The 23951-nt window shown below is 42.5% G+C and overlaps 1 protein-coding gene and 1 non-coding gene across 2 annotated transcripts in view; both read right to left on the bottom strand.

Annotated features, from left to right (window-relative positions):
* Positions 1-2580: 2580 nt before the first annotated feature.
* The window catches only part of LOC147219225 (uncharacterized), a 56141-nt gene continuing 34770 nt past the window's right edge, over positions 2581-23951 (bottom strand). Inside the window, exons 5-6 of the mRNA XM_086173131.1 lie at positions 5379-5540; positions 2581-2692 (exon numbers count right to left, since the gene is read on the bottom strand). Of these exons, the coding sequence (XP_086029257.1) occupies positions 2581-2692; positions 5379-5540 (274 nt within the window). The remainder of the gene's footprint in view (positions 2693-5378; positions 5541-23951) is intronic.
* trnag-gcc (transfer RNA glycine (anticodon GCC)) lies at positions 11434-11504 on the bottom strand. Its single transcript has one exon. It is a non-coding gene; the product is annotated as a tRNA-Gly (tRNA).

The raw sequence follows: 23951 nt of genomic DNA, 5'->3' as shown, positions 1-23951 counted from the left end.
TTATGAAGTGACAAAGTAATTTGCAGTGAGCTGGTCAAAAACACAGAAAGCTTCAAACCAATAAAATGTATATTTTTACTCTATTTCAAAAGATAGCAGTAGCCAAGACGAGGAAGCAAATGCTTTTGTGAATATGTTTGTCTTTTTTTCAACCAACTTCCTCTGAGGACTAGCGAAACAGGCCCTCAGAGCACCGTCCCCACCTGCTGCGAGAACACAACCATCATCTCCCTCCAAAAAGAAGAGTCCAGCCATGTAGCCGGAGCCGCAACCTTCCACAACTCCCTCTCCAACCTTAAAAACAAAGAGTCCTACATCAGCATGCTCTTTGTGGACAACAGCTGTGGACCATGGAGTTGCAGGCCCCAGTCTGTCAGGATAGGTAAGAGGAGCTGAGCCAGCATCACCATGAACACGGGCACTCCTCAGGGATGTGTCCTCAGCCCCATTCTCTTCACCAGGAGTGGGCAAACAAGCCCTGCGGGCCACATCCGGCCCGCTCATCTTTTTAATCCGGCCCCCCAAAGATTGGTACAGAATTTATTCTTGATGTGAATGATTGCTTTTGTTTGACTTTGACTTCTAAAGAGGCATTTTACCCCCAGGTGGCGTATTAGGTGCAGTGACTTGGTTTTGCTGAGCCCGAGCCACTTCCTGTTATCACCCTTCTGCTGCTCAGAACCCATCAACAGCAAAGAAAAGAAAAGAAAAGAAAAGTCGAAGTGTGTGCCGGGTGTTTTGGACACCTAAATGCTTTTTTACTTGAAGTTCGGTCAAAGGTTGTATGTCTTATTTGCCAAGAAACCATTGCGGTATTAAAGGACTACAATATCACCCGTCACTTTTCCACCAAGCATGCTAATTACACCAACAGCCTGTTAACGGAAGTGCAGATGTCTACGGCTCATAGGTCGTTAGCTAGCTTGCAGGCTCAGCAAAATACCTTTATCCAAACAACTTCCGTCGCAGAATCGATCACGAAGACAAGTTATTTACTAACATTCAAATGAGCAAAATCCAGCAACCCTTGCACCAAAGAGTCCATTGTAGCGACAGCAAGTATTTTATGTCCTGAGACCAAAAACAGAGTAGAAAAAAATTGCTTATCACGCAGGACAATACATATGACAATACATGTGACGATAGACACTTTGAATCTTGAAAACAGCCATGAAATAATTGAATATTACAAAACCAACTCCCTAAAAAGTAGCCAAAGAAGAGCGCTGCAGGTGCAAATGCTACATTAGCTCTGAGAGTATTGATAGAGTAGAACAGAGAAGGTCTGAAGGAGCTGCATTGTGCCTTTGTGGACTTAGAGGCTACGCATGACAGCGTGCCGAGGCGGGGAGATGTTTTTGCATAAGGAGGTGTGACAGACAAGTGTGCTGAAGTTGTCCAAGATATGTTTGGGTGTAGCACAGCAGTGCCAAGTGTGCAGTAGGGGTCACAGATAGGTCAAAGTCGGAGTTGGGACTGCATCAAGGATCAACCCTTGGCTTCCTCTGGTTTGCTATGGTGATGGATAGGCTGACAGATGAGGTTAGACGGGAATCTCCATGGACTATGACCTTTGCAGATGACCTTCTGATCTGTAGAGAGAGCAGGGAGCGGGTAGAGGAGAAGCTGTAGGGGTTGGAGATACTGTACGCCGCAGAGTGAAGAGGAATGAAGGTCAGTCACAGAAAGATGGAGTGCATCTCGTTTCAAGGCAAGGAAGAAGACGCAGAGGACAGGGCAAGGTAGGAATAGGTGATTTTGGAGAAGCCCAGAGAAGATGTTACAAAAAAAAAAAAAAATTTATCTGTGTTTTAGTATCTACGTGAGACGGAAACAGACACATACTGTTGTTGAGCGATGAATAGATGCTTTGATCTCTTTCGTTTTCTGGAAGTAAAAGTAAGCTCTTCATCAAGATCCAAGAAGTGTAATGCTAAAGTTTGCGAGACAGTTAATTTTTCTTTAACTTTTGGTCGTCTATCAGTATTCCTCGTCCGTCTTCACTTTCAATTCATGGTTTCACTTCTGTATTATTTAATAACATTCTGAATCTTTGTGCACACAGGGCACTGAAGTCATTCAGCTTGAATGAAATATAAAGCAGTTTATCATCAGCATAAAAGCATAAATTAAATTCATTCTGCCTGGTGTTTTTTTTTAATCTCAAATAAATAGTTGCGAGAAAAAAAGTGAACCAACAAACTTCCCTGAGCAAAACATCAAAAGGGCAAATTACTATTTTCTATTGCTGATCATCGGCATCATTTTTTTTTTATTCTTTTGCAGACTTGCTTGTCAGAAACTTTTGGTTGAAAATATTCAAAGACCTCTGAAGCATCCAACCCAGTTGTCAAGGTGATCCATGTGAGTGCACTTGTCAATTGTGCTAGTATTTGAGAAATTCAAAAATGAGATATATGGAACATAATTAGAGACAAGCTACATTCACTAAGTTTCTACTTGTTCTTGTGTATTTTTGCTCCGGTAATGCCTGGAGGTGTACGGTCTTTTAACTCACATATCTAAAAACCATTCACCGGTAATGTTAGAGGGATGAAGACCCCGTCCTCCGCAAAGGGCTTACCGGTTCTGGTGTGTCCTCGTCGGATGTTGGATGTTGAAACCACAACTCCTTGCCGCTGTGATGGGGAAGTCCAGCGGTTCACCTTTTGTACATCCTGTGGAGCCCCACCTGAGGAGGGAAAGGAAAGTTTCCCTTTTTAAGACCACTGACCATCTCAGAGTGATCGGGTTGCGGTGAACAGGAGAAGTTAGCCAGCGGCTCCTCACCGGCTAAAAACGCAGAACAGAAACACCGACTCGTGGAGTTTCACATCAACCAGCACAGTGAGTGATATATGAGTGAAGCCATTTACCCTTTACTTATGCATTACTGCCTCAGGCTACTGTTCAGTGTTTTCAGCTCAGAGATGAATTTCATATCTGAGGGCTTAACATGGTGTTTCAAGTCCGACGTTTTTCTTCATCGACACTGACTTGGCTAATTGGCAGACTTAAGGTTACATCATCCAAGATTCTTGTTCGGCCTTCTCAGATTTGCATGGGGTACGTCTTTGCCACTTTGCCGGTAAACAAAAGGGCTGAAGTTTTTTCAGCCCCAGCAGAGCTGAGAGAGAGAGAACAATAAGAACGGGAGTAAATGGATGTGATCTTTTATTTATTTTCTCCCTGACAGACTCAGATATTTATTATCAGTCTAGGAAGTTCTTAATAATGTTTCCGCATGTAAATACAGCCTCAGTTTGAGCTGGGAGAGTGTGTCAACATGCCGGGGATTTTATGATGCGAGTTCTCCAGCAGAGCATACGGCGAACAACATGGACGTGGCTTCAACAAAGAAACAGCTTGATGTTATTTAACAGAAGAAAAAACGGGTTTATGTCAAACAATGTGTGAGTAGTGTCAACAAAATTACTTGACAAACTATGTTTTTGACCCAATCATATACTGATGTGGAGGACTGAATACTGAATTCGGGCGCTTTGTTGGTTTCACATCCAACGCTTGAAGTGCTTGTTTTGGCCGAAATAATGCCGGGCGTTCATGTCGCACACCGAATGACCTTTTTTGTGAAGCGAACCTCCCGCCGCAGGGAGATCAGCCGTGAGGAGGTTAGCTCATTTTGTTTGCTGTTAGCTCCATTGAACATATATGAGTAAAGCGCACAGAGGTTAATAGTTTGTCTCGGGTCTATTTCTTGGCAAACCAAATAACCCAAGACGTCTGACGCACTCGTTCCTCGATGTGTACTCACTTCGGGCTTGTAATAACACAGACCCGCCGCCTTTTACGCGCGTACTTGTGCTTACACGGAGGACGGCGGTTTATTAAATGCGCCTTCATTGCGACCCAGGTCACATTTGTCAGGTCCACACCACCGCTGAACACGGGCCGCGGGATCTCGGTGCATCCAGGGTCCGTTTCGACTTGTGCTCGCAGCTGTCCACTTGTGATTTGATCACAGCGTACGGATGTTAATACCAGCCCTGAGCGGGGCCAGAGAGGGTAATTCTGTTTATTGACTCAAGAGTTGTAGGCGTGACTTTCCCCACAGTCCGTTCAATCACCGCGAGACACTTACCTGCGATGTGGGCTGAGTTCATGGGAAAACGAGCTGCTGTCTAACAATGGACAAACACATACCTTGCATTAAAATGTTGCTGCACCCAATATATAACACAATAGCCATGCAATTATGGGTATCTGCCATTTATGAACAGTTTAGAAGGTAGAGACCTACTATTCCTTTACTATGAATGTTATATACATTTGCAGGAAGTGATAATTGTCCATTTCTTGGTCATTTTTCTGATCAAAAGTAACATGCAAACGTTGCTTTACTGTGCTTCTCGCGCTATCAATCACTGCAACTGCTTTCCTGCAACACAGTAAAACGCACAGGAAATTCCTGTGGAAGTACTCAGTTAGTTTATTTGCATAACATTTGTGCTTTATTACTTTATTTTGTAATGTTGTTTTTCCTGTACTTTTCAAACTATTGCTCATTTTATGTGTTTGCACTCATTTGTTTGCGGTGGCAGTATTTCAGCCTTGTCATTCCCACGCCTTTTCTTCTTAATGCCTTTTGGATATTGCTTCTCATCAGGTATTTGTTTTTAATGTAAAGCACTTCACGGTTTCGTACGTGTTGAAAGATGCTATAGGAATAAGCTTTATTTACATAGCTATCATTCTGGTAATACTCTTTTACCTTCGTTCCCTCTGCAGAATCAAATAGAGCCGAAGGGTAATTACTAAAGTAAATCATGCCAAAAACAGCAACGACTCCTCCGAATGAGCCTTAGCTGAGATTGTGAAATCTGAAGCAACGATGTTTCTTATCCGTCCCCATCGATCCACAAGGGTAAGTTCTTCCAAACTCAAAGAACCATTCTGGCATGGAATCCCCTTGGACGCCGTAGGAACATTTTTCAAGGTCCTTTTCAGGGACCAGCCTTTTCTTGTGCATTCAAGAGTCAAGATTCACAATTCAGTGTTTATTGTCATATGTACAGTGTGTGAAAACGTGTTTTCCCATACAATGAAATTCTTATTTTGCTGTCCACAGTGCATTTGGATTTGTATTGCTAATAAATAGATAGTGTAAACATTGTTATAAATATGAACAGTGTAGGCAGAGAAAATGTAAAATATTGAGTGCACCTTGGTGTGTAACTCACAAAGCGCGGGTTTAAATGGCAGTCGTTACATTTGAAGATGAGCACGGCGCTGGCTGTGCTGTGCTGCATGTTAAGTGCAAAAAAAGGAAGAATGATTGTCAACCGTTTAAGAATCTGATGGCAGTCGGGTAGAACAAGTTCTTCAGTTGTGTCGCTCTACATTTCACACTCCTGTACCTTCGGCTGGAGGGTAGGAGCACGAACGGACCGTGTTGAGGGTGGGCGGAGTCCTTGGCGAGGGCGCCGGCTCTCCCGAGGACTCTGCGGTGGCAGATGCTCTGCAGAGAAGGTGATCCTCCGGTGATCCTCTCTGCAGTCTCTTCCAGTCGCTGCAGGCGTCTGCAGACAGAAGAAGAACCAAGGAGCATGGAAGGTCTTTCTCGGTTTCGTAGGAACTCACATGATGTTCAGGAGGTGCTTGTTGATTGGTGGAACTCGTAAGCCTTGCAAATGGAAAGACATTTTGAGCAGTTACTGTGGTCACTGGTCAGCCGTTTTTTTGTGATTTACGGCAAAATGGACGAGAAATGGGTCAACGTCAGCAACATCGCTCTACTTCAAAATATGTACAGAGTTAGCGATTAGCTGCAAAACAGTGCAGGGAGAAACAAAAAACCTGAACCAATTTGCTAATCCATGGTTCTTATTTCCGCCATGCAGAACATGAATACTATAGCAACTTTGCTTGTCTTGTCCATTGTGTTGTTTTCCTCTTCTTCATGGTAGTTTGTGCTTGAGTGTGGTGCTTAAAGTATACTATTAGGATGCTTGCATCCCACTGGTCCCGTCTGTGCTCCCAATTACCCGTGCAAATGAAAAACTAGGTTCCTCTGAAGGGAGTTCCTACAACAAAATTCAAGCTGAGCAGTTCTTTGAAGTGTGTTCTTGGAAAACGGCTATTATTGTCCAGGACAGATGCCTTCATTGATACATTAACCAAAGTTAGGAAGAACCTAATTTTCTATGGGATAAATATTTTGGCTCTGAGTTTAACATTTTGTTAATATTCTAAAAAAAAAAATAGCATCTGACCAAAAACTCCCAAGAGGTGTCCTAATTGCTGAGGTTGGATTTTGTATTTTTATGGGAAAGTCATTATCAAGCTCAGTCACAGGGAGTCCGTAGAAGGTGAGGAGGTGAGAGTCCACGTGTTATTTATCTGCACTTTCTAGTTTATACATTTCCATTATAATGTCCTCATGAGAGTTCACAGGTTGACAAGTACAGTTTTGGGGGGAAGCGGGGTTGTTTCTTTAATTTTTTCAAATCATGTGCCCTTTCACCAAACGCAGCCAGGAAATTGCATCAGGGAATGAAAAGGTTTCCCCAGATTTGCATCAAAATACTGCAAAATTGACCGCCTGGACTGGACGTTTGCACAAGCAGATTAATTTGGGACCAGGAAATTACCAAGCAGATGCAAGCAGCCAAAAAAAAAAAAAAAAAAGGCCGAAACCCATTTTGATGAGATTGGCGATTCACCAATTTTAATTGTAACTGGAAGAAAGTAGATCTTGATTATTTGATTCCTAAAACATTTGGATGATTAAACAGGCACACGCTTGACAGGCTCCCTTGCCCTTTTTTCGTGTTTTGTGTGGATGTGGCACACTGTTACATTATGCACATCTGTGGGTCTTTGGGGAGCCGCTGCGTTGACAGCTTTGTTCATCTGTCTTCCGGGGTGCTCCGAGCAGGAGATGGCCTGCATACAGCCAAAGATCATTTTACTTCCACCTTCCATGCGCCGAGAAGATTGTGGAAGCGCTTCGGCTAACTGCCATGTTGAAGAATGGAAAGCATGCGAACTATAAAACTCAGTGTATTTAAAATCAGGGGTTTTATTGGTAGAATAATTAAAGAGCATCTACGCCGTAGAGATGGTTCAACATGTCGGAGCAACTCGTTTAACAATTTTAGCCGTGTAACACCTGGTGCTTTGTGTACACTTTGCATCATTCTCAATTCAGTTCAATACCAAGGTGTAGTAGGATATTAAATTCCTTTACAGAAAAACAAAACTAAATGGTTTGCACTATGGTTAGCGCTTTCCGCCTCACAGCTAGAAGGTCTGTGGTTCAATTCCATGTTTTCTCCCAAGGTTTTCGTGGGGTTTTTCCTCACACAGAAAAAAAACATCCAGTAGGTTCACTGGAGACCCCAAATTGCCCAGGTGAGTGAATGAGATGGCGGATGGTTGTATGTGACGGGACCCCGCCTTCTGCCCAGCGACAACCATGGATAGACTCCAAGCTTGCAACCCCGATTGCAGGATAAGCGGTATAAAGTGACGTGCAGTCAGAAGAGGCAGGTGAGGCCGGGCCTCGCCTGGCATCATGAAAAGAAAAAAAAAGTAAAATGAAAAAATAATTTGAATGGTTCTATTTATTCAGTGATTTGTAGCATAAAGTTATTTTCAACCTAACTTCACCATTTTTAGTGTTTTTTTTTTTTTTTTTTCAAAATTGCTGAAAAAATATCACATTTAGCGTTTAAATATGAAGAAGAGAGCAATAAGTGCTCTGCCATGCTATGCGGCTGAGACAGTATTGCTGTCTCTTTGGACGTCACTTTTAAAATTTTCAAACACTTCAACCACTAATACATGAACAAAATTTCCATACTTTAGCTGATGTGTATAATTTTTTTCGTCAACAACCGTAACGTGTTTCTCGTGCCGAGCGATCGTAAAGCGGCAGCGAAGGCACACTGAGGCACACTAAGTGAGGCACGCAGTGACGGTGCCTCATGGTAGGGGGCACTGGTGATCCCAGGGAGCCTTTTTACTACTTGGCTAAAGAATAATAGAATTTGCAATAGCACGCCACTGTAAACTGTTAGCAAGTCAAGAGCAGCCATCCAGTCACTTTTTCCTCTTGCTTGGCTTTATTTCCAAAATGGAGGATTACATAGCTAAACTGAAAGAATTTTCTAAACTGGACTTTCAGTGGAAGCAGGAGATAATAAGTAAGGGAAGACCGCAACAGCGCTAACGGATTTGCTTCAGACTTCTAGACGGAAGACTTGGTCTTTTCAAACGGAGTGGTACACTCGAACAGGCTGGCTGTGTGGATGTCCAGTAAGAAAGCGCCTTTTCTGCTTTTCCTGAATTCTTTTCTCAACTTCTGACAATCAAACATGAGCGGTCGGCCACTCACATTCAAAGTCAAATCGCAGTAAAAACATTCAGGATGTCCAGGATAGATTTGGCTTTGAATGGACAGTAAAGACTCAACATCAGCATCCACAGTGCTAAGCTAAAGGAAAACCGCTCAGCGCCGCATGGACTTCATTTATGAGTAAAGGTAAGAGATAATAACATTTTTTTTTAATGTGCTTTTTTTCTATGCTACAGTTTGTATATGTAAAGAATGCTGATATGATATTTTAACCCTCATATTATGTTAAGGGTCAATTTAACCCATTGGGTCAATGGGTGAAATGGGTCAAATTGACCCTTAACATAATATGAGGGTTAAACAAAACACGTTAACTGCTGCCAATAAAAATGGTGAATAAGCTACTCCGTAGGGTTCATATGTTTGTAAATCTGACTGATGACGTCAGTGCCTCACCAGACGTGAACCTCACCGCACGTCACCGGCGGTATAGATAATGAATGAATGAATTATAAGCTAAACATAGACGTTCTGAAAGGATTACGGAGGGCTGAAACTGTGTCCAAGGCGTTCCTCCTTTCTCCAGCCAAGACCATCCTTTGACCTTTGACATCCGCATTATACAACTCAGCCCGTCTGATATCGAGAAACTCTCTGACACCGTTGGCTCCTCAAGGATGGATTTTCACAGCGCGGCTCGCCGTGACTCTGGGCAGGACCCACCAGAAGCTTCACTGCATTTAAAACAGGGGTGCTAGGATCCCGATGAGAGTGTGAAAACATGTTGCAGCTACCCTTCGCTTGGTCCTCCAATATCCCCTCCCTGCTATCGCATTAATAAATCCATGGAAATACCCCTCATAGCCTCAGGAAGGTACTCAAACCCCGAACCCTCCCACACACACACACACACACACATAACCTGCAACCCAGTGATAGCAAACATCTCTATTCCCTCGGGACCAAAGTCCACACTATGGGTGATCAGGCCTTCTGCTCGGCTGCACTTTGTCTGTGGAATACCATCCTCGGGCCACTACAGACTACTGATGATTTGAAAAGAGGCCTAAAAATATTCTGTTTAAAAAGAACCCTTTCTTTTTCTCTCTTTTAATAAGCTTTTGTACTCTACTTCTACTAGTTTTGTCTTTATCCCCTTGAGTGACTTTTTATGACTTTATTTATCGGCCATTTTCCTTTTTTTAGCTTTATTTCTTTGAATCTATTGCACTTTGAGAACGGTTTCAAGCGTAATGAAATGAAAGATCAAAAGTTTGGCAAGTTTGTTTTTTTTTGTTTGTTTTTCTCGTTGTTGAAATTATGCCGCGAGCAATAATTGATGCGCTGCAACTGCTGTGCGATTTTGAGAAATATATATTTCTGTCAGTGTGCACGCATCCAAGTGGTTGCGTGTTTATGCCAGTCAGGTAGGAGCATGTTCAGCATCAGTAAAGAGCCGGGCGAGTGTGTTGAATGTGGATGCGAAAGAGTTGAGAGTCTCCTTGAGGCCAGAGGTCAGACTGGTAACCAGTGCAAAGGAGGCTTCGTTGCAAAAAGTTCTTGCAGAGGTGGAGGTGGCGGACCAACAAAAACACGTCGAGGGCAATAATCCAAGTAGTTTACCAATTTACTGCTCATCTGTCTGCGCCATTGCAGACCTTTCAGAATATGTCCATAAAATGGACCCAAGGAGGTCTGTTATCATCTGTAAATTACATTTCAATCACAATATTTCATATTTTCAAACCAAGGATGAGTCAGAGGACGCATGCTAACACCAACACTGGTGTAAGTTGGGTCTGTGTGATCTCAGCCCTTAAAAGTATGAGGGTAATTGTATTGTTATTGTAATTCAATTGTAAATAAAAGTAGAAAAATTGCCGGTTGTAGTGACCGTCATAGCTCAACACCCAGTGGGTGTCAAAACTCCCAGACGGAGCCTTGACGGTCGTGAGATGATTTTCAGAGGATCTAATGAAATCCCATCAACGTTGACATAATACAAAGTGTAAACTTTCAAAAATGACCTCAAAAGTTAAGACAATGTTAAAAGAAAAAAAAAGTTTTTTTTCTTTTTTTTTTAAGACGAAAGCAGTGTGTTTGCTCTGTCTTTGTATGCAAAAATATTCATTTAAATTGCCCACTTCCAGCTGTAGCGGAAACAGACAGTTACAGTTAGGGTAAGGGATTTGGGATTAGGGATTAGGGAATAGGATTAGGGTTTAGGTTAGGGAGAAGGATTAGGGTCAGAGGTTGGGGTTAGAGTTAGGGTTAGGAGTTAGGGTTAGGGTTGTGTTCTGTTAGGATAAGGATTCAGGGTGAGGTTAAGGTTAGGGTTAGAGTTACTGTTATGGTTACATTTAGGGTAAGGATTAGGGATTAGGGGTTAGGGTTGGGGTGAAGGTGAGGGATTAAGGTTAGGGTTATGTTAGGGGAGGGTCGAGATTGGGGTTGGGGTTGGGGTAAGGGTTAGGGGGTTAGGGTGACCCTAGGGTTAGGGTTAGGTTACGTTTAGGGTTTGGGTAAGGGTTAAGGATTAGGTTTAGGGTTGGGGTTAGGGATTAGGGTTAGGGGGTTAGGGATGAGGAAGCGGGGTTCAGGTTAGAGTTAGGGAGAAACGGTCCGGGATTAGGGTGAAGCAGTAGGGTAGGGTTAAGGTTGGGGTTAGTGTGTCACGGTTAGGGTTAGAGATTAAGGATAGGGTTGGGGTTAGGGCAGATATGTCTCGCTCCCGAATCCCGCCCGCGATGGGAATGTCTTTGGACCTCAGGATAATATTTAATTACTATTAGAGCAGGCCCGCCAATATGTTACAAGCACGATTAATACCACAAATCCTACGATGCATCAATTAACTGCCAGCAAGCGCAAGACCCATCCATTCATCAGCGAGCCTTGCTGAGTCACCTGTTGAGATCCCCTACCACTGTGTAGGGGATCATGCAGCTCTACCACTGAGCTACAAGATCACAAAGAGGTGAGAAGTGAGATTCCCAACTCCAGGATTACTGAAAGCTAGGCAAATTGTATAAGTCATACAATCGTCTCCTGTTGTTTACCTAACACCCAGGAGAGCTCAAGTCAGGTAGAATTATTTAAGATAAATGTCAGCATGCATTGGCCGGGAATCGAACCCGGGCCTCCCGCGTGGCAGGCGAGAATTCTACCACTGAACCACCAATGCTGTTTCAATTATTGTACTCCAAAAAAGATCGTAAACAAAGGTTGACTTTGAAAACAGTAGGTATCAAGATAGGTGGGATGCAGAGTTTTGCGGAGAGAGCTGCGACACTTCTGATACCGCGCAGCTGTCGCTTTTTATCAGCGGAGTGCACTCAGATGTGTAACAGAGGAACCTTTGGGGTTAAGATCAATGCACGGCACAACCACTAAATCTTTGAAGCGGTATTTGGAAGCATAAATGAAATGGGCCTGCCGCGGGATAAACTTGTGGCACTGACAACAGATGGAGCGGTCAAAAGAGTGGACTGTTGGGCAGGATCTGGGAGAAAATGCACCAGGAATTACTCTGAAAATTACACAGGAAAAGCTGCTAGTAGCAGCCCGTTCTCATCCCAATGCATCAACCATCTGACGAACACTGAAGGCTTCCTTTTACGTCACATACTGACACATTAGGAACCCATTTTCTTGTAATTCTTTGACAGACCTGAAGCTACATGTCTGCATCAACACTTGTATTTCTCTCTAATTTTGCACATGTTTGTGTTCTAAAGAAGAAACCGCGTTCCTCCACTTACGCGACACCCAACGGGGAAGGGGTGTCTAATGCATCGGTACGTGACAGGTTGAAATGTGTCATTGAAAAATTAGGAACAAAATTACAAGCTTCTCAGGTTCGAAGAAAAACGATGAAAAGGGGCGCCTAATGCTATGTGACGCAAAGGGAGGCTTCGCCATTCATCAGGCGGTTGACAAGTTGGGATGTGAATGTGTTGCTTATAGAGGCAAAGGAAATACATGCAAGAGCTTTTTATTATATTTAATGTTGTTGTTTATATGCAAGAACTTGTACGCTTTGTCAGTTCAAGGTTCTGGCTTAGACTAGAGAACATCAGAGAGCAGAAAACTGAGCTGTAATTTGTATCCTTTTTGTACTTTTTTCTTGCTACCACAAGGCACGTTGGATTTTTCTTTGAAGGAAATTCTTTTTTGGCTGTGGAAAAGTATTTCATTAGAAATTACCCTCCAAATGCTGCCGATAGAGCCCTGACAAATCGTTGCGAATGATTCTTAAATCATTTAATGTTTAATGATGTTTTAATAGGCAAAAATTTAAAAGCTTTATTAGTTTCAGAATGAATCCGTTTAACAAGTTCATTTCAATACGTTTTTCAATAAACAATGAACCACTCTGGCCCTCGACAAATACTGTGTATTTGAGTTTGACACCCCTGGGTTATGGTTACAGTTAGGGTAAGGGTTATGGGTTAGGATTAGGGATTAGGGTATGGGTTGGGGCCACGGGTTTACGTTAGGATTAGGGTTAGGGGTTTAGGGTGAGGGATTAAGGTTAGGGTTAGGGTGAGCGTAGGGTTAGGGTTAAGGGTTAGGGCACGTTTAGGGTTAGGGTAAGGGATAGGGGTTCATTTTAGGGTTGGGGTAAGGGGGTTGGGATTAGGAAGTAGGGGGATTAGGGATTGGGGTTGGGATTAAGGCTAGGGTTACGGTTAGGGATAGGATTAGAGCAGGAGCTGCTTTCAACAAAAACTAATTTCTCTGTTTGGGATTAATAACATATTCTCATTCTGATTCTAAATAGGGTGTTAGGATTAGGGTTGGGATTTAGGGATAAGGTTGTAGGTTAGGATTAGAGTTAGATTTAGGGGATAGGTTAGGGTTCTGGTTAGGGTTATCCCTGTCCTGAGATAATCATGCCACCCAGATACGTCCACATTTTCAACTCATTTATTTATATTCCTGTGCTGGATGGTCTCAGGTGTATTTACATCGAGTCCTTCCAATTTAAAAGGGAAACTTTCTTTACTCTGACAGACTTGGAGTTTATCCCCCTGCTGCACCGTGGTGGTGGTGTGACTTGCATTTAAACCGATAAGGTCAACAAGCTGACATCCCAGGCGGCGTATTATATTTTGATTTTGATTTACAGAATTTTACATACTGTTTTGAAATCGTCAAACATCACCATAGATGCACCGGCATCAGTTATAGATGCCGGCGCCGCCGAAAGGACACTCTTCGGTTACTTAAACTGTAGATTATGTGACCTTGCCTTCCACCCGCAGGCAGGCAAATTTGTATGAGGGAGTGAAGAGGGAGGTTTCGCCACCTCCCTCCAAGGATGGGACCTGACCTGCTAGAAGTGGATGGCCTTCATCCAGCTGGTAACATTATTTTGTCTTGCATTATAGATTGCTTGTCAAAGCAAAGCCCCTCAGGACGTCTGCAGGGCATGTCAGGGTGCAATTATTAGAGCACCATATAATCACACATCGGCCAAATTGGAAAAGGCATGGGGGCTGTGTTTCTCCCTTGTGAAGTAATTTGCCATTCTACTATAAATATCTCACTTTATAGTTCATACATTTACATCTCAGTACATGACAGCGTCTCATTTGCAAGGAGATATTGACAGTCCTCCCGATTCCACACAATGTAAGGAAAAGACTGGGACGAACAGGACAAACCTTATTTCATGATTAATGACTTGCTCTCAGAAGAGTTTTGATGTGTTTTATCAAAAATTAAACGTTTCAATGTCAAGATTTCAGCTACTCACGGGTCCTCATATGAGTTCATCTTGGATTAGTTTAACCGCTTTGATAAAACCATGGGGTGGCACAGAGGTTGGCGCTTTCAGCTCACAGCCAGAAGGCCCTGGTTTGCTTCTGACCTGCATTTTTTCCGATTTCCTCCCACATCCAAAACGCATGCGGTGGGTTAGCAGGAGACCCTAAATTGCACAGATCTGTGAATGCATGTATATCCCTATATGTGACCCTGATGTGACTGTCCATCGGCCCGGGGTCCACTAACAGCAGGATATAGATAGTGAATGAATGTAATCTGACGACTGGGTCGTGTTTGCTCAGAAAAAGAAAAGACGTGACAACAGGTTGGATCTATTTTCCGGGGTCCGTCTCCGTGCTTTTGATCCAAATGCAACTTGAGCCCATTTCTGCGTTTGATCTAAATTCAACCTGAGCCATTTTCTAAGGTTGTGTTTGTGTTTTCCATGAAGCAGTTCTACTTCACACACATACGGATCAAGAAATACACCTGATTGTACATTAGCAAATGATTTTATCCAGAGAAAGATCAAGGTCTGTTTGAAAATCTTTCCTCCGTGGTCAGTGCAGAAAAACAAGTCAATAAGTGAAAATGCACAGCGCTTCTTCGGTTCCCTTTCAATTTTCCGTTCGCCGACGAGAGCTTACGCTGGTCATTGAGCGCAAACGGTCTTCTCGTGATTTCTATGCAGATGATTATTCTGTGTTAGACTATTAAAAAGCCTGCCGGTGATGCCGACCAGGTGACTTGATTTAACCGAGCAATCGAAAAAAAATCATTATCATTATTTTAGCATGGAGCCAAAGGCCATGTGGGTGGAAATTATATTCATGACAGTTGAAATTGGACATTCAAACTTTAATAAGGGCTTGTTATCGATCACAAATTGCACCCGATTCAAAAGCAATATATTTTTTTTCCCCTTCTCCCTCCCTGGCCTTTCCTTCTCCTCGCCTTTGTTTAATTCATGCGGTTGCGCCGATGTTTTCCAAGCAGTCCAGCTTGCCTGTTCTCCCATATCTGCTCCTGCAGACTTAATTAACCGGCGCTAGTATTTTTTTTTTCAGATAAGATTTTAATCATGACCCCTGCAAACCCTTGGGCTCGGCGTGGATCGTGTTCTGGCCTTGTTTTTTTTTTTTTCTCCTTTTTGTAAAAATCAAGGTGGACGTCGGGAAAGCACGACACCAGCAAATAATTGTTTTAAAATTCGGGATTTGTTTTCAATCCCAGATTTATTTGCAGTACCAAAATGGAACAGCCACAGCTCCGACCTTTCACTTTTGCAGAGCGCACGAGAAAAAAAATCAGGCTCATTCTCTTTATTAAAGATGACACCAACCTGTTGTTGGTGGTAGCTCATATTTCTACTATGGGATGGCACAGTCTCGCTTTCTTTTCGACCCTTGCGTAAGCATCACACATGCACAGCCGCCACATGCGCATTGATGGATCGAAAAGACGGTTTCAATCAAAATCAATAACTTTGAAATCTGACAGCGGGCAAAGAAGTGAGGGCTCGTTATCTATCGTTTTTTTTTTTTTTTGTTTTCTTTTCACTTTTCGGTCACGTTTGGAAATCAATACGGAATTCAATCATGTCTCGCTGATTGGACGTTTTTCGGGTTCTTGTGTTTGTGTGTGTCATGTTCCGTATCATTGATTGGTCTTCAGCCGTGACGCCATTGTCTTTGTCCATTTCACTCATTGTTGCAACTCATCCCGTCGAAGCAAGAACCGTAAATACTAATGGTTAAGTTGCACGCGGGCAGGGGCAAAGGAATCAATATCTGTGCGTGAGTGCAGAATCAAAAGTGCAAGATTGGCAGAAAGGGCAAACAATATTATCAACCCAGGGCTTAAGATCATTTTTCACCGAAGCTACAGTGAAACGAAGAAAGATAAGATAATATTGCCCTTTTTTGCCGCCATTTGACCCTATCTTCGAGGGCGCTCGACCAGAAGACATTCATTAAAATCAAAAGTGTCTTGTTTGTGTCATGTCAGGAAGAATCCCCATTCAGAGCTTTTCTATGAATGCACACGGCAACAATCTGGAAAATGTGTGGTTGTGAATCCGTGATCAATGGAGAGGAGCTCCAAGAAAAGATATTGTGTGGAGCAGAATGGAAACGTGGGGGCAAGCCTCATTTCTCTCTGTCTGGCTCTCCTCCACGTGCCCAGACTGACTCCACGGTCCGCTGGGCCGTAATGTCAGATATGATTGTAGCAAAAGGCCATTTCATACCCAAAGAAACTGCTTAAAGAGGGGAGGTGTAAAGGTGGAAAGGATGATTAAAGTTCAACCTGAAGAGACTATGGATTACTTTCTCTATATAGTCCTATCTTGCCGGACCACCCACGTGCTAACACTTGTGTACAGAATTTCTTCGACCTGTGGGTACAAGAGGGAAAAAGTATAGCCTCCTCATCCCCTTACTGACAAAACGGAAAGTCCGATTCCTTAACCCGGCTCGTGCGTCCATCGACGCAAACTTAGTCTACAGGCTCATTTATGTCAAACGTTAAATAAGCATACAGATGGAGCCTTCTTCGGTCCGCTGTGTTCAGGGAGGTTGTGGATGCGAAGTCAAAAGCAGCAAATGGAGCAGTAACGCTGGAAGTCAAGGGGACACAGTGTTGCACGGTATGCTCAAGGACGAAAAAGGGAACAAGAAGACAACACGTTATCAGTGTGGCCAGTTCGAAGAATCTTGTTTGTCTTTCTAATTGTTTGAAACTGAACCCGGAACCAGGCGGCACAGAGGCCCACAGCATGAAGGACCCTGGCTCAATTCCGACAAGACATTTCTGTGTCTGAGCGGGTTTACTCTGGGTCCTACGGTCCAAAAGTCCAAAAACATGCATGGGGAAAATTGAGTGTGTGAAAGGTTGTTTTACTGCGATTGACTGGCGACCAGTCCAGGGTGTACCCCACCTCTCGTCTAATAACAGCTGGGATAGGCTCCAGCTTCCCCCACCACCATAAGTACAGGAACCTGGAAGTGAACTCTGTACTCAGTGGAGGAATTGCGTATGAGACAGTATGTAGGCAGCGATGTCTGACAGCATTTGAAAGGGGTGTACCTACTTATTTGTATAACTTGAGTGTAACCGAGTCTTCACGGTATCACACTAAAAGTGTTTGCATACGTAGCCACGGCTACAGAATCGTCTGGAACCGGTTCTGACAGAGCTGTTGACATTTCTGGAACAAGTTGTCCAAAAGCAACAATGGCAATATTTCCAACATTAGGGTCAAAGTCAAGATTATGTTTCACAAGGAAGTTCTTTCCTAACAAGATGCCTGGATGTCATTCTGAAATTGACCATTTTGGCACACTTGTATATATAAATCTGAAAGAGTCAAGAATAACAAACTAGGCCGTGCCGCTTGCATTGCATTGCTAAATCGAACTTGTGTAACAATCGTCGAAATCAACACAGTGTGACAAGCTGGGGTTTTGCAAAGTGACAGTCAAGGATGTATCGCTCATAGGATAATGCTCTTTAAAAGACGATTTTAATTCAACAACCGACAAACAGGGAGATCCCAAGGGGGTGCATCTCACAATGCCAACAGTTAAATGAAGCCACCCCCCATTACGACAACTAACGGTGCAGGTTATCCTCACGCATCAACAGCAACATTGTTCATACAACATAGTTCTCTAACACGGAACCATGAGAAGCTCCCAAAGGTCATCCTGGCTGAAAGGATTCTGGGGTTCTGCCAGCCTGTCTCCCCCCCAACATGCTACTATTTGGTGACCTGAAGCTCATAGAGGCAATTTTGTGACTGGATGTGAGGGTTTCACCAGAAGTCAAGGCCTGGCTGAAAGTTTGTCTGAGGGGTAAGTAAGCCTTGAGCAGACAAAGACCCTCACACCAGCTGTCTGCTTTGTTTGCTCGACATTGCATCAACTTCACACTTGATCTCGCTGTGTTTTGTTCAGATATTCAACCATCCTGTGAAATAGCCGTGCTGCTACCCATGAACAAAGTTTTTTTTTTTTTGTATGTTTGTTTGTTTTTTTTGAGTGTGCATCCTCCCATAGCTTCAAGCAAACTCCACCTGCCAAACCCCCAACAACCCGAGGCTGTATGACCACAGCAACCGGAAACATGTAGTGCAGGGTCCGACATTTTCTGTCAATCTTATCTCCCGGCATGGGCCGGTAACTGACATCCAGGAGGGGAATTCTTTACCGTCTATAAAATATAAGCTTCTTGACCGACAGAAATCATTTTTTGTACCAGTATTGGACTCAACAACAGGAACATGGTAAGGGAAAATTTCCAGATAGGCTCACGTGCATTAAATTAAAATGCCTCGGATAATTATCTGAGACTGTTCGATCCTCTATCGACGAATGTATCTGGGGATCTAGAGAGGCCAACAAGGGGGAACATCCATTGATGGGGGGGGAAACTGGTGAGAGGAATGAATCGTGGCATGTCAAGGACTCTGCAGCTCAAACAACTGGGGGCTAATGAGTTCGAATTTGACCTGAATCTAATCGAGATCGAACAGGCCGGTGACGATGGAGAATACGGCGAGCGACTCCACGCGTCATCATCAATTACCACGACGCTGTTCATATTCAAGGATACAAAGGAGATGCGGGGATGATATACATTAGCGAGAATATTCTGGAGCAAAGGAAGTGGAAAGAAACTTAATCGGCGCCTCTAGCAGGAAATATGTTTCTTCAGCAGTACGTGACTTTTTTTTTTTAGTAATAAACTTAACACTCAACTTAATTACTTTCAATGAATCACTTGACTGAAGTGGCCGTATGAAACTGGTCGTTTGCGACACAAATGTGAACAATGTGGTTTAAGTTCAAGACCGTTTCGCGTCCAATTTCGACTAACCCCTGATATTTTCTTTCAAAAATGCACACAAGGGGAACAAACTCACCTGGAGATCTCCTAGTTTTCATTTAAGATATTTTATTAGGTTGATGAGTTGTGCACTGAGCTGTGCTAGATTTATTTTTAACAACAAAATTAAAAGATTGTTATTGCATGAGCTGTTCATGAGCCCCAATATTAAGAACCTCCGGAAAAAAAAAAAAAAAAAAAAAACATTAAAATAATCATCGCTTCTGTGGAAAAGATTTAATAAAGACTGAAAATTCTAATCCTAATGAAGGGAGGATTTACGGAAGAACTGCGGTTTTATTCATAATCGTAAACGTGGCTGTGGTTTTGAGTCATGGCTCATCTGTGTTTAGACATTACTAACAGTATTTCTCAACAAAACAGACAAATTGGAGCCAGATTTCACACTTGAGCACACTGAAGAAACTACCGCTGTCGTTTTGGAGGTTTTGGTTTCAGTCATCTTGGCACCAAATGGCTAATTCTGAGAGCGACAATGAGCCGTAAATATAGCTGGAGAAGGAAATAAAGAATCCAGAAGTCAACTTCCAGTCCAGGGGATAGCCTCACAAGACATATAGGTTAGTCACGTGTTTAATGGCTTTTCTTATATTAGCCCCCCCACACACACATACACACACACACACATTTCCACTGTGTTACGACACCCAAGTCAAGGGTCACCCACATCAGCTCGGTTACTCGGGGAGTGAAAGTGTGCTATAAACCCTATAATGCTGAGGCTGCATTGATTCTGGCTCTTTGAGCGACGTGGCGTGTGAATGCGCTCCCCGTGGGGAACGTGCATGTGAACAAATGTTCCTCGAGAATACCAGTGAAATACTCGAGTCAAGTGAGATTCTATTAATATCGCGCCACATCACAATATTTTACATAAATCCAGAATGAGCAAGCACTTGGCGACAACAGCGTGGAAAAACTGCCTTTTAGCAGGGCTAGAAATCTTGGACTGTGCAATTTTGGGCGGCCTTCTGTCTCAAACACTTGGCGTAGAAAGAGAGAGAGCTGGATAGAGAAAGACAAAGAAATGAAAAAAAAGAGATAAAAAAGAGATTAAAAAAAAAAAAGACTAGCATCAACAAGACTAGCATCATCTAGCATCATCTATCTCTACCTTCAAGAAACAGGTAAAAACTTTTCTCTTTCAGGACTTTTTACTGGGCTGATTCCCCAGATCAGGTTAGGCACCAAGTTAGGCTATGCAGTGTGTGTGTGTGTGTACGTTTGTGTATGTCTTTGTCAAAAAAAAAAAAAAAACTCACTAACCCAAGCTTACTGTTCTGTATATTTCCTGTGCATCTTGTATTTGCAAGTGTTATTTGCAGTCCCTATGATAAAAGCGTCTGCCAAATGTAATGTAATGTAATGTAATGGAATAAAAAGAGTGTGCTAATAGCTGAAATGATATATATACAGTCATAATATTGATAAAAGAAACAGCTATGGTGGATGCCTAGCAAGACCGCTGCAGTTCGAGATAGTGGATAATATGATAGCATCAAAAGTTCTCAAATTTTTTCCCAAGTCCTTCAAACTACCACAAGGTGGACTGTAACGTTTTCGCAATCAGCTGAATTTGAGCTGTTATGCAAATATTTTAGCCCAAAAACAAAACCCGGGATGTTTTCGTGTCCGGATCATTGTTCCTCGCCGGCGTCTCTCCTACCCATCCGTCTCCTCGTCCCACTGTCATATCGCCCTCGCATTCCACTCACTCCCCTCCAACCGCGTCGGACGGATTCTTAAATAGATAAAACCGCGGAATTCATATTTCTTCAGAATACGTGTTGCTCCAGAAGCGTAATTTCTGAACAGAGAGGTTGTTGCAAGGGCACATTTGCATTCAAGTACTCTCGGGCTGGTTGGCTTTTGTTCCCTCTCCCGGTGACCAAGGTAAACCAAGAAACTGTTCATGTGAATAAACCTCAGTGCATCTTCTTCCTCCGAGCTACGCGTGAACTATATCGCACGACAAACTCGTGATGATTAAGGGCTCCTGGACCTTTTGCTCTGTCCTCCTCAGCTTGTGGAGGAAAAAAATAACCAGCTGTTGTAACCCGTGCTTTATTTCTAAAATGTTTATTCTGTAAACAAGTGCAGATCGGTCTGGTCTTCAGCGTCCACCAACATCGGTTTTATTTTTGCTCATTACGAAAACACGACGTTGTGAGAGACTATTTTTGTCTCATGACAGTTAATCTTTGGCCTCACGGTGATAGACAGCTGTGTTTATTTTTATTTTTTTTAAGAATAGCTACTGATTATGTTCCTTACCCGGTCTGTAATTAGAAAACCGAAACTAATTAGAATTTAAAAAATGTTTAAAAGTGTCGGAGACACACTAATTATTTTTGTCCAACCGACAGTACAAAACTCAAGATGTTAAAATAAGCTAAGTACTAAAAAGGTAAAAAGTCTATTTTAGTTTTCCTATTATTTAACTAGAATTCATAAAATATCAACCTGAATCTGTATACTCTTCGATGTTATGTTATGGTTTATATCTGGTCCAGGGTGTTGATTTCTGGTGATCAAACAGCCCAGGACATTTAATTGGGGCCCCTTTAAAAAAGACAATACACGAAAAAATGAGACGGCAATGATGAAAATGGCAAAGAAAAAGAAACTAGACCGAGAAGGGCTCAGCAAATCCACACGCTGCAAGAATGATGGAAAATATCCACTATCCAGTGATCATTTATTTTTCCCTGCACACCTTGTGCAGTCATCTGGTAGAAATGAAGCCGTGGCAGAAAGAGTCACTATTTATTCATTCATTCATTATCTATGCTGCTTATGCAGGGCTTCACCCTGGACCGATCATCAGGGTTACATATGGAGACATACAACCATTCACACTCCTGGGCAATTTAGAGCCTCCAACGAACCTACTGCATGTTTATGGGCTGTCGGAGGAAACCAGATGGGAACCCTAGCAGACACGGGGAGAACGTGTAAACACAGAAAGGCTACCAGTTAGATACAAACCAGGGAGTTTCTTGCTTTAATTTAAGTTACAGTCCAAATGAGAAGCCTTGTTGAGCCACATTTTGTAATAACGGTGCATTTTGTAATAAACATCCAAAATGTAATAACTTTTTCATTTCATTTTGTAATAAAGCCGCATTTTGTAATAAACTGCCGCATTTTGTAATAAACTGCCCCAACGCATTTTGTAATAAATTTTGCCGCATTATGTAATAAGTTATTACATTTTGAGAAGATTATTACAAAATGCACTTGCAACTTTTTTATTCGCTAGGAAATGTTGTTAATGCAACCTTTGAATAGTGTACTGATAGCAATTGCTAAGTACCGCTACTAGGCTAATACAGTGATACTAATAATAGGCCTAGCTTTTACAAATACTTTGAAGTAAAATAAAATACAATTAACAACCTTATGCTTTAGAATTGTTATTACCTAATGCACCATGTTATTACATTTCCTAGAAAGTAAAAAAGTTGCAAGTGCATTTTGTAATAATCTTCTCAGTATGTAATAACTTATTACATAATGTGGCAAAATTTATTACAAAATGCGTTGGCGCAGTTTATTACAAAATGCGGCTTTATTACAAAATGAAATGAAAAAGTTATTACATTTTGGACGTTTATTACAAAATGCACTACAAAATGCAGCTCAACAAGCCTCCTACCTGGTAGTTACAACCTCACCTACCCAGATCAACACCATCGGTCCGGTGCACATCTCCAAAACAACTCAGTCTGACTTTTTATCCAGAACATCTAACATGTGCTGTCCCCTCTGAAGGACTTATTCCCGATCCTACCGTTCCTCCTGTTTCCCAAAGAGGAACCTCTACATCTCTGCCGCCTCCAGCTCTGCTTCCTGTCTTCTCCCAAGACAACAGGCTGGTCCAACCACTCATTTCTACATCTTTCCTTTCATTCTGGCTGATATTCCGGCATTTCCCATAACGCTTTCCTCCAACCAATTCTACCTGCCTTCATGAAGTCTTTCACCTCTTTTCCTCGCTCTCCATTGCGGCAAAATTATGTTTAACATAACAAGCTTTATACTTTATAATAAGGATCTTGTCAGACAAACATGATATTTTTTATGCATGAATACATGTGCGGAGGGGATCTTCAAATTCACATGAATGCACGCATAATACAAATTTATATTCAGGTACTCAGGGAAACAGATGTAGAACCACAAAAAAAAAAAAAAAAAACAATAAAAAAAGGCTCCACGGGTCTCATGGAAGAGCATATTTGTTCCACCACACCAGCGGAACAGATAATGACAGCTACACTTGACCACAGTGCCCCACCTCCCGGCGGACCGCATTAGAAAATACTGTTTTTTTTTAGTAATTTAACTAAAACCTTGGGGACTGTTTGAAACATCTCTACCTAACATGTCCTGCCGCGGCTTAAACATCAATTTGTAAACGCCTGTAGACGGGACCAAAAAATGCTTTGTTTTCCATGTTTGACACTTTTATAGGTATGTGCTCAGCGACACTGATTACTTGTTTTTAATTTTTGAGACATTTCTCTGTGTGATTTATACAGAGGCGACAAAGCTTGCCCATTCATGGCAAGGTCAGGCTACTCCAAACAAGCGCTGCCATAAATCAAGCAAAAACTGTTTGCAATGACAAACACATTGCCTCAATGGCTGTACGGCCAGAATGGAGGGAGAAGGTTAATCGGAAAAGTAGGGAAAAACAGGACGGCGAGATGGAAAGCAGAGATAATCACCTTTTTTTTTTTTTTTTCCTGTGCATATATTCAGCTGGGAGAAATAGGCTAGATGGCTGAAATATTAATACTTGACATTCCTCAGACAGATTCTCTGTGGCTTCATTGTGTGTGAAGAGGTTACATATTCCAGAGATTGGATGAAGATGACATTCAGCAAGAAAACAACCCTTCCTGCGCACACTCCCTGTCGTTTAGAATGAGACGCGGCCCTCCGT

This window comes from Fistularia commersonii, chromosome 25, assembly GCF_037954325.1.
Source record: "Fistularia commersonii isolate RoL2024-O1a breed Wild chromosome 25, RoL_Fcom_v1.0, whole genome shotgun sequence".
NCBI lineage: Eukaryota > Metazoa > Chordata > Actinopteri > Syngnathiformes > Fistulariidae > Fistularia > Fistularia commersonii.
Note: the sequence above shows the minus strand (reverse complement) of the source record. Positions and strands in the feature narration are given on the sequence as shown.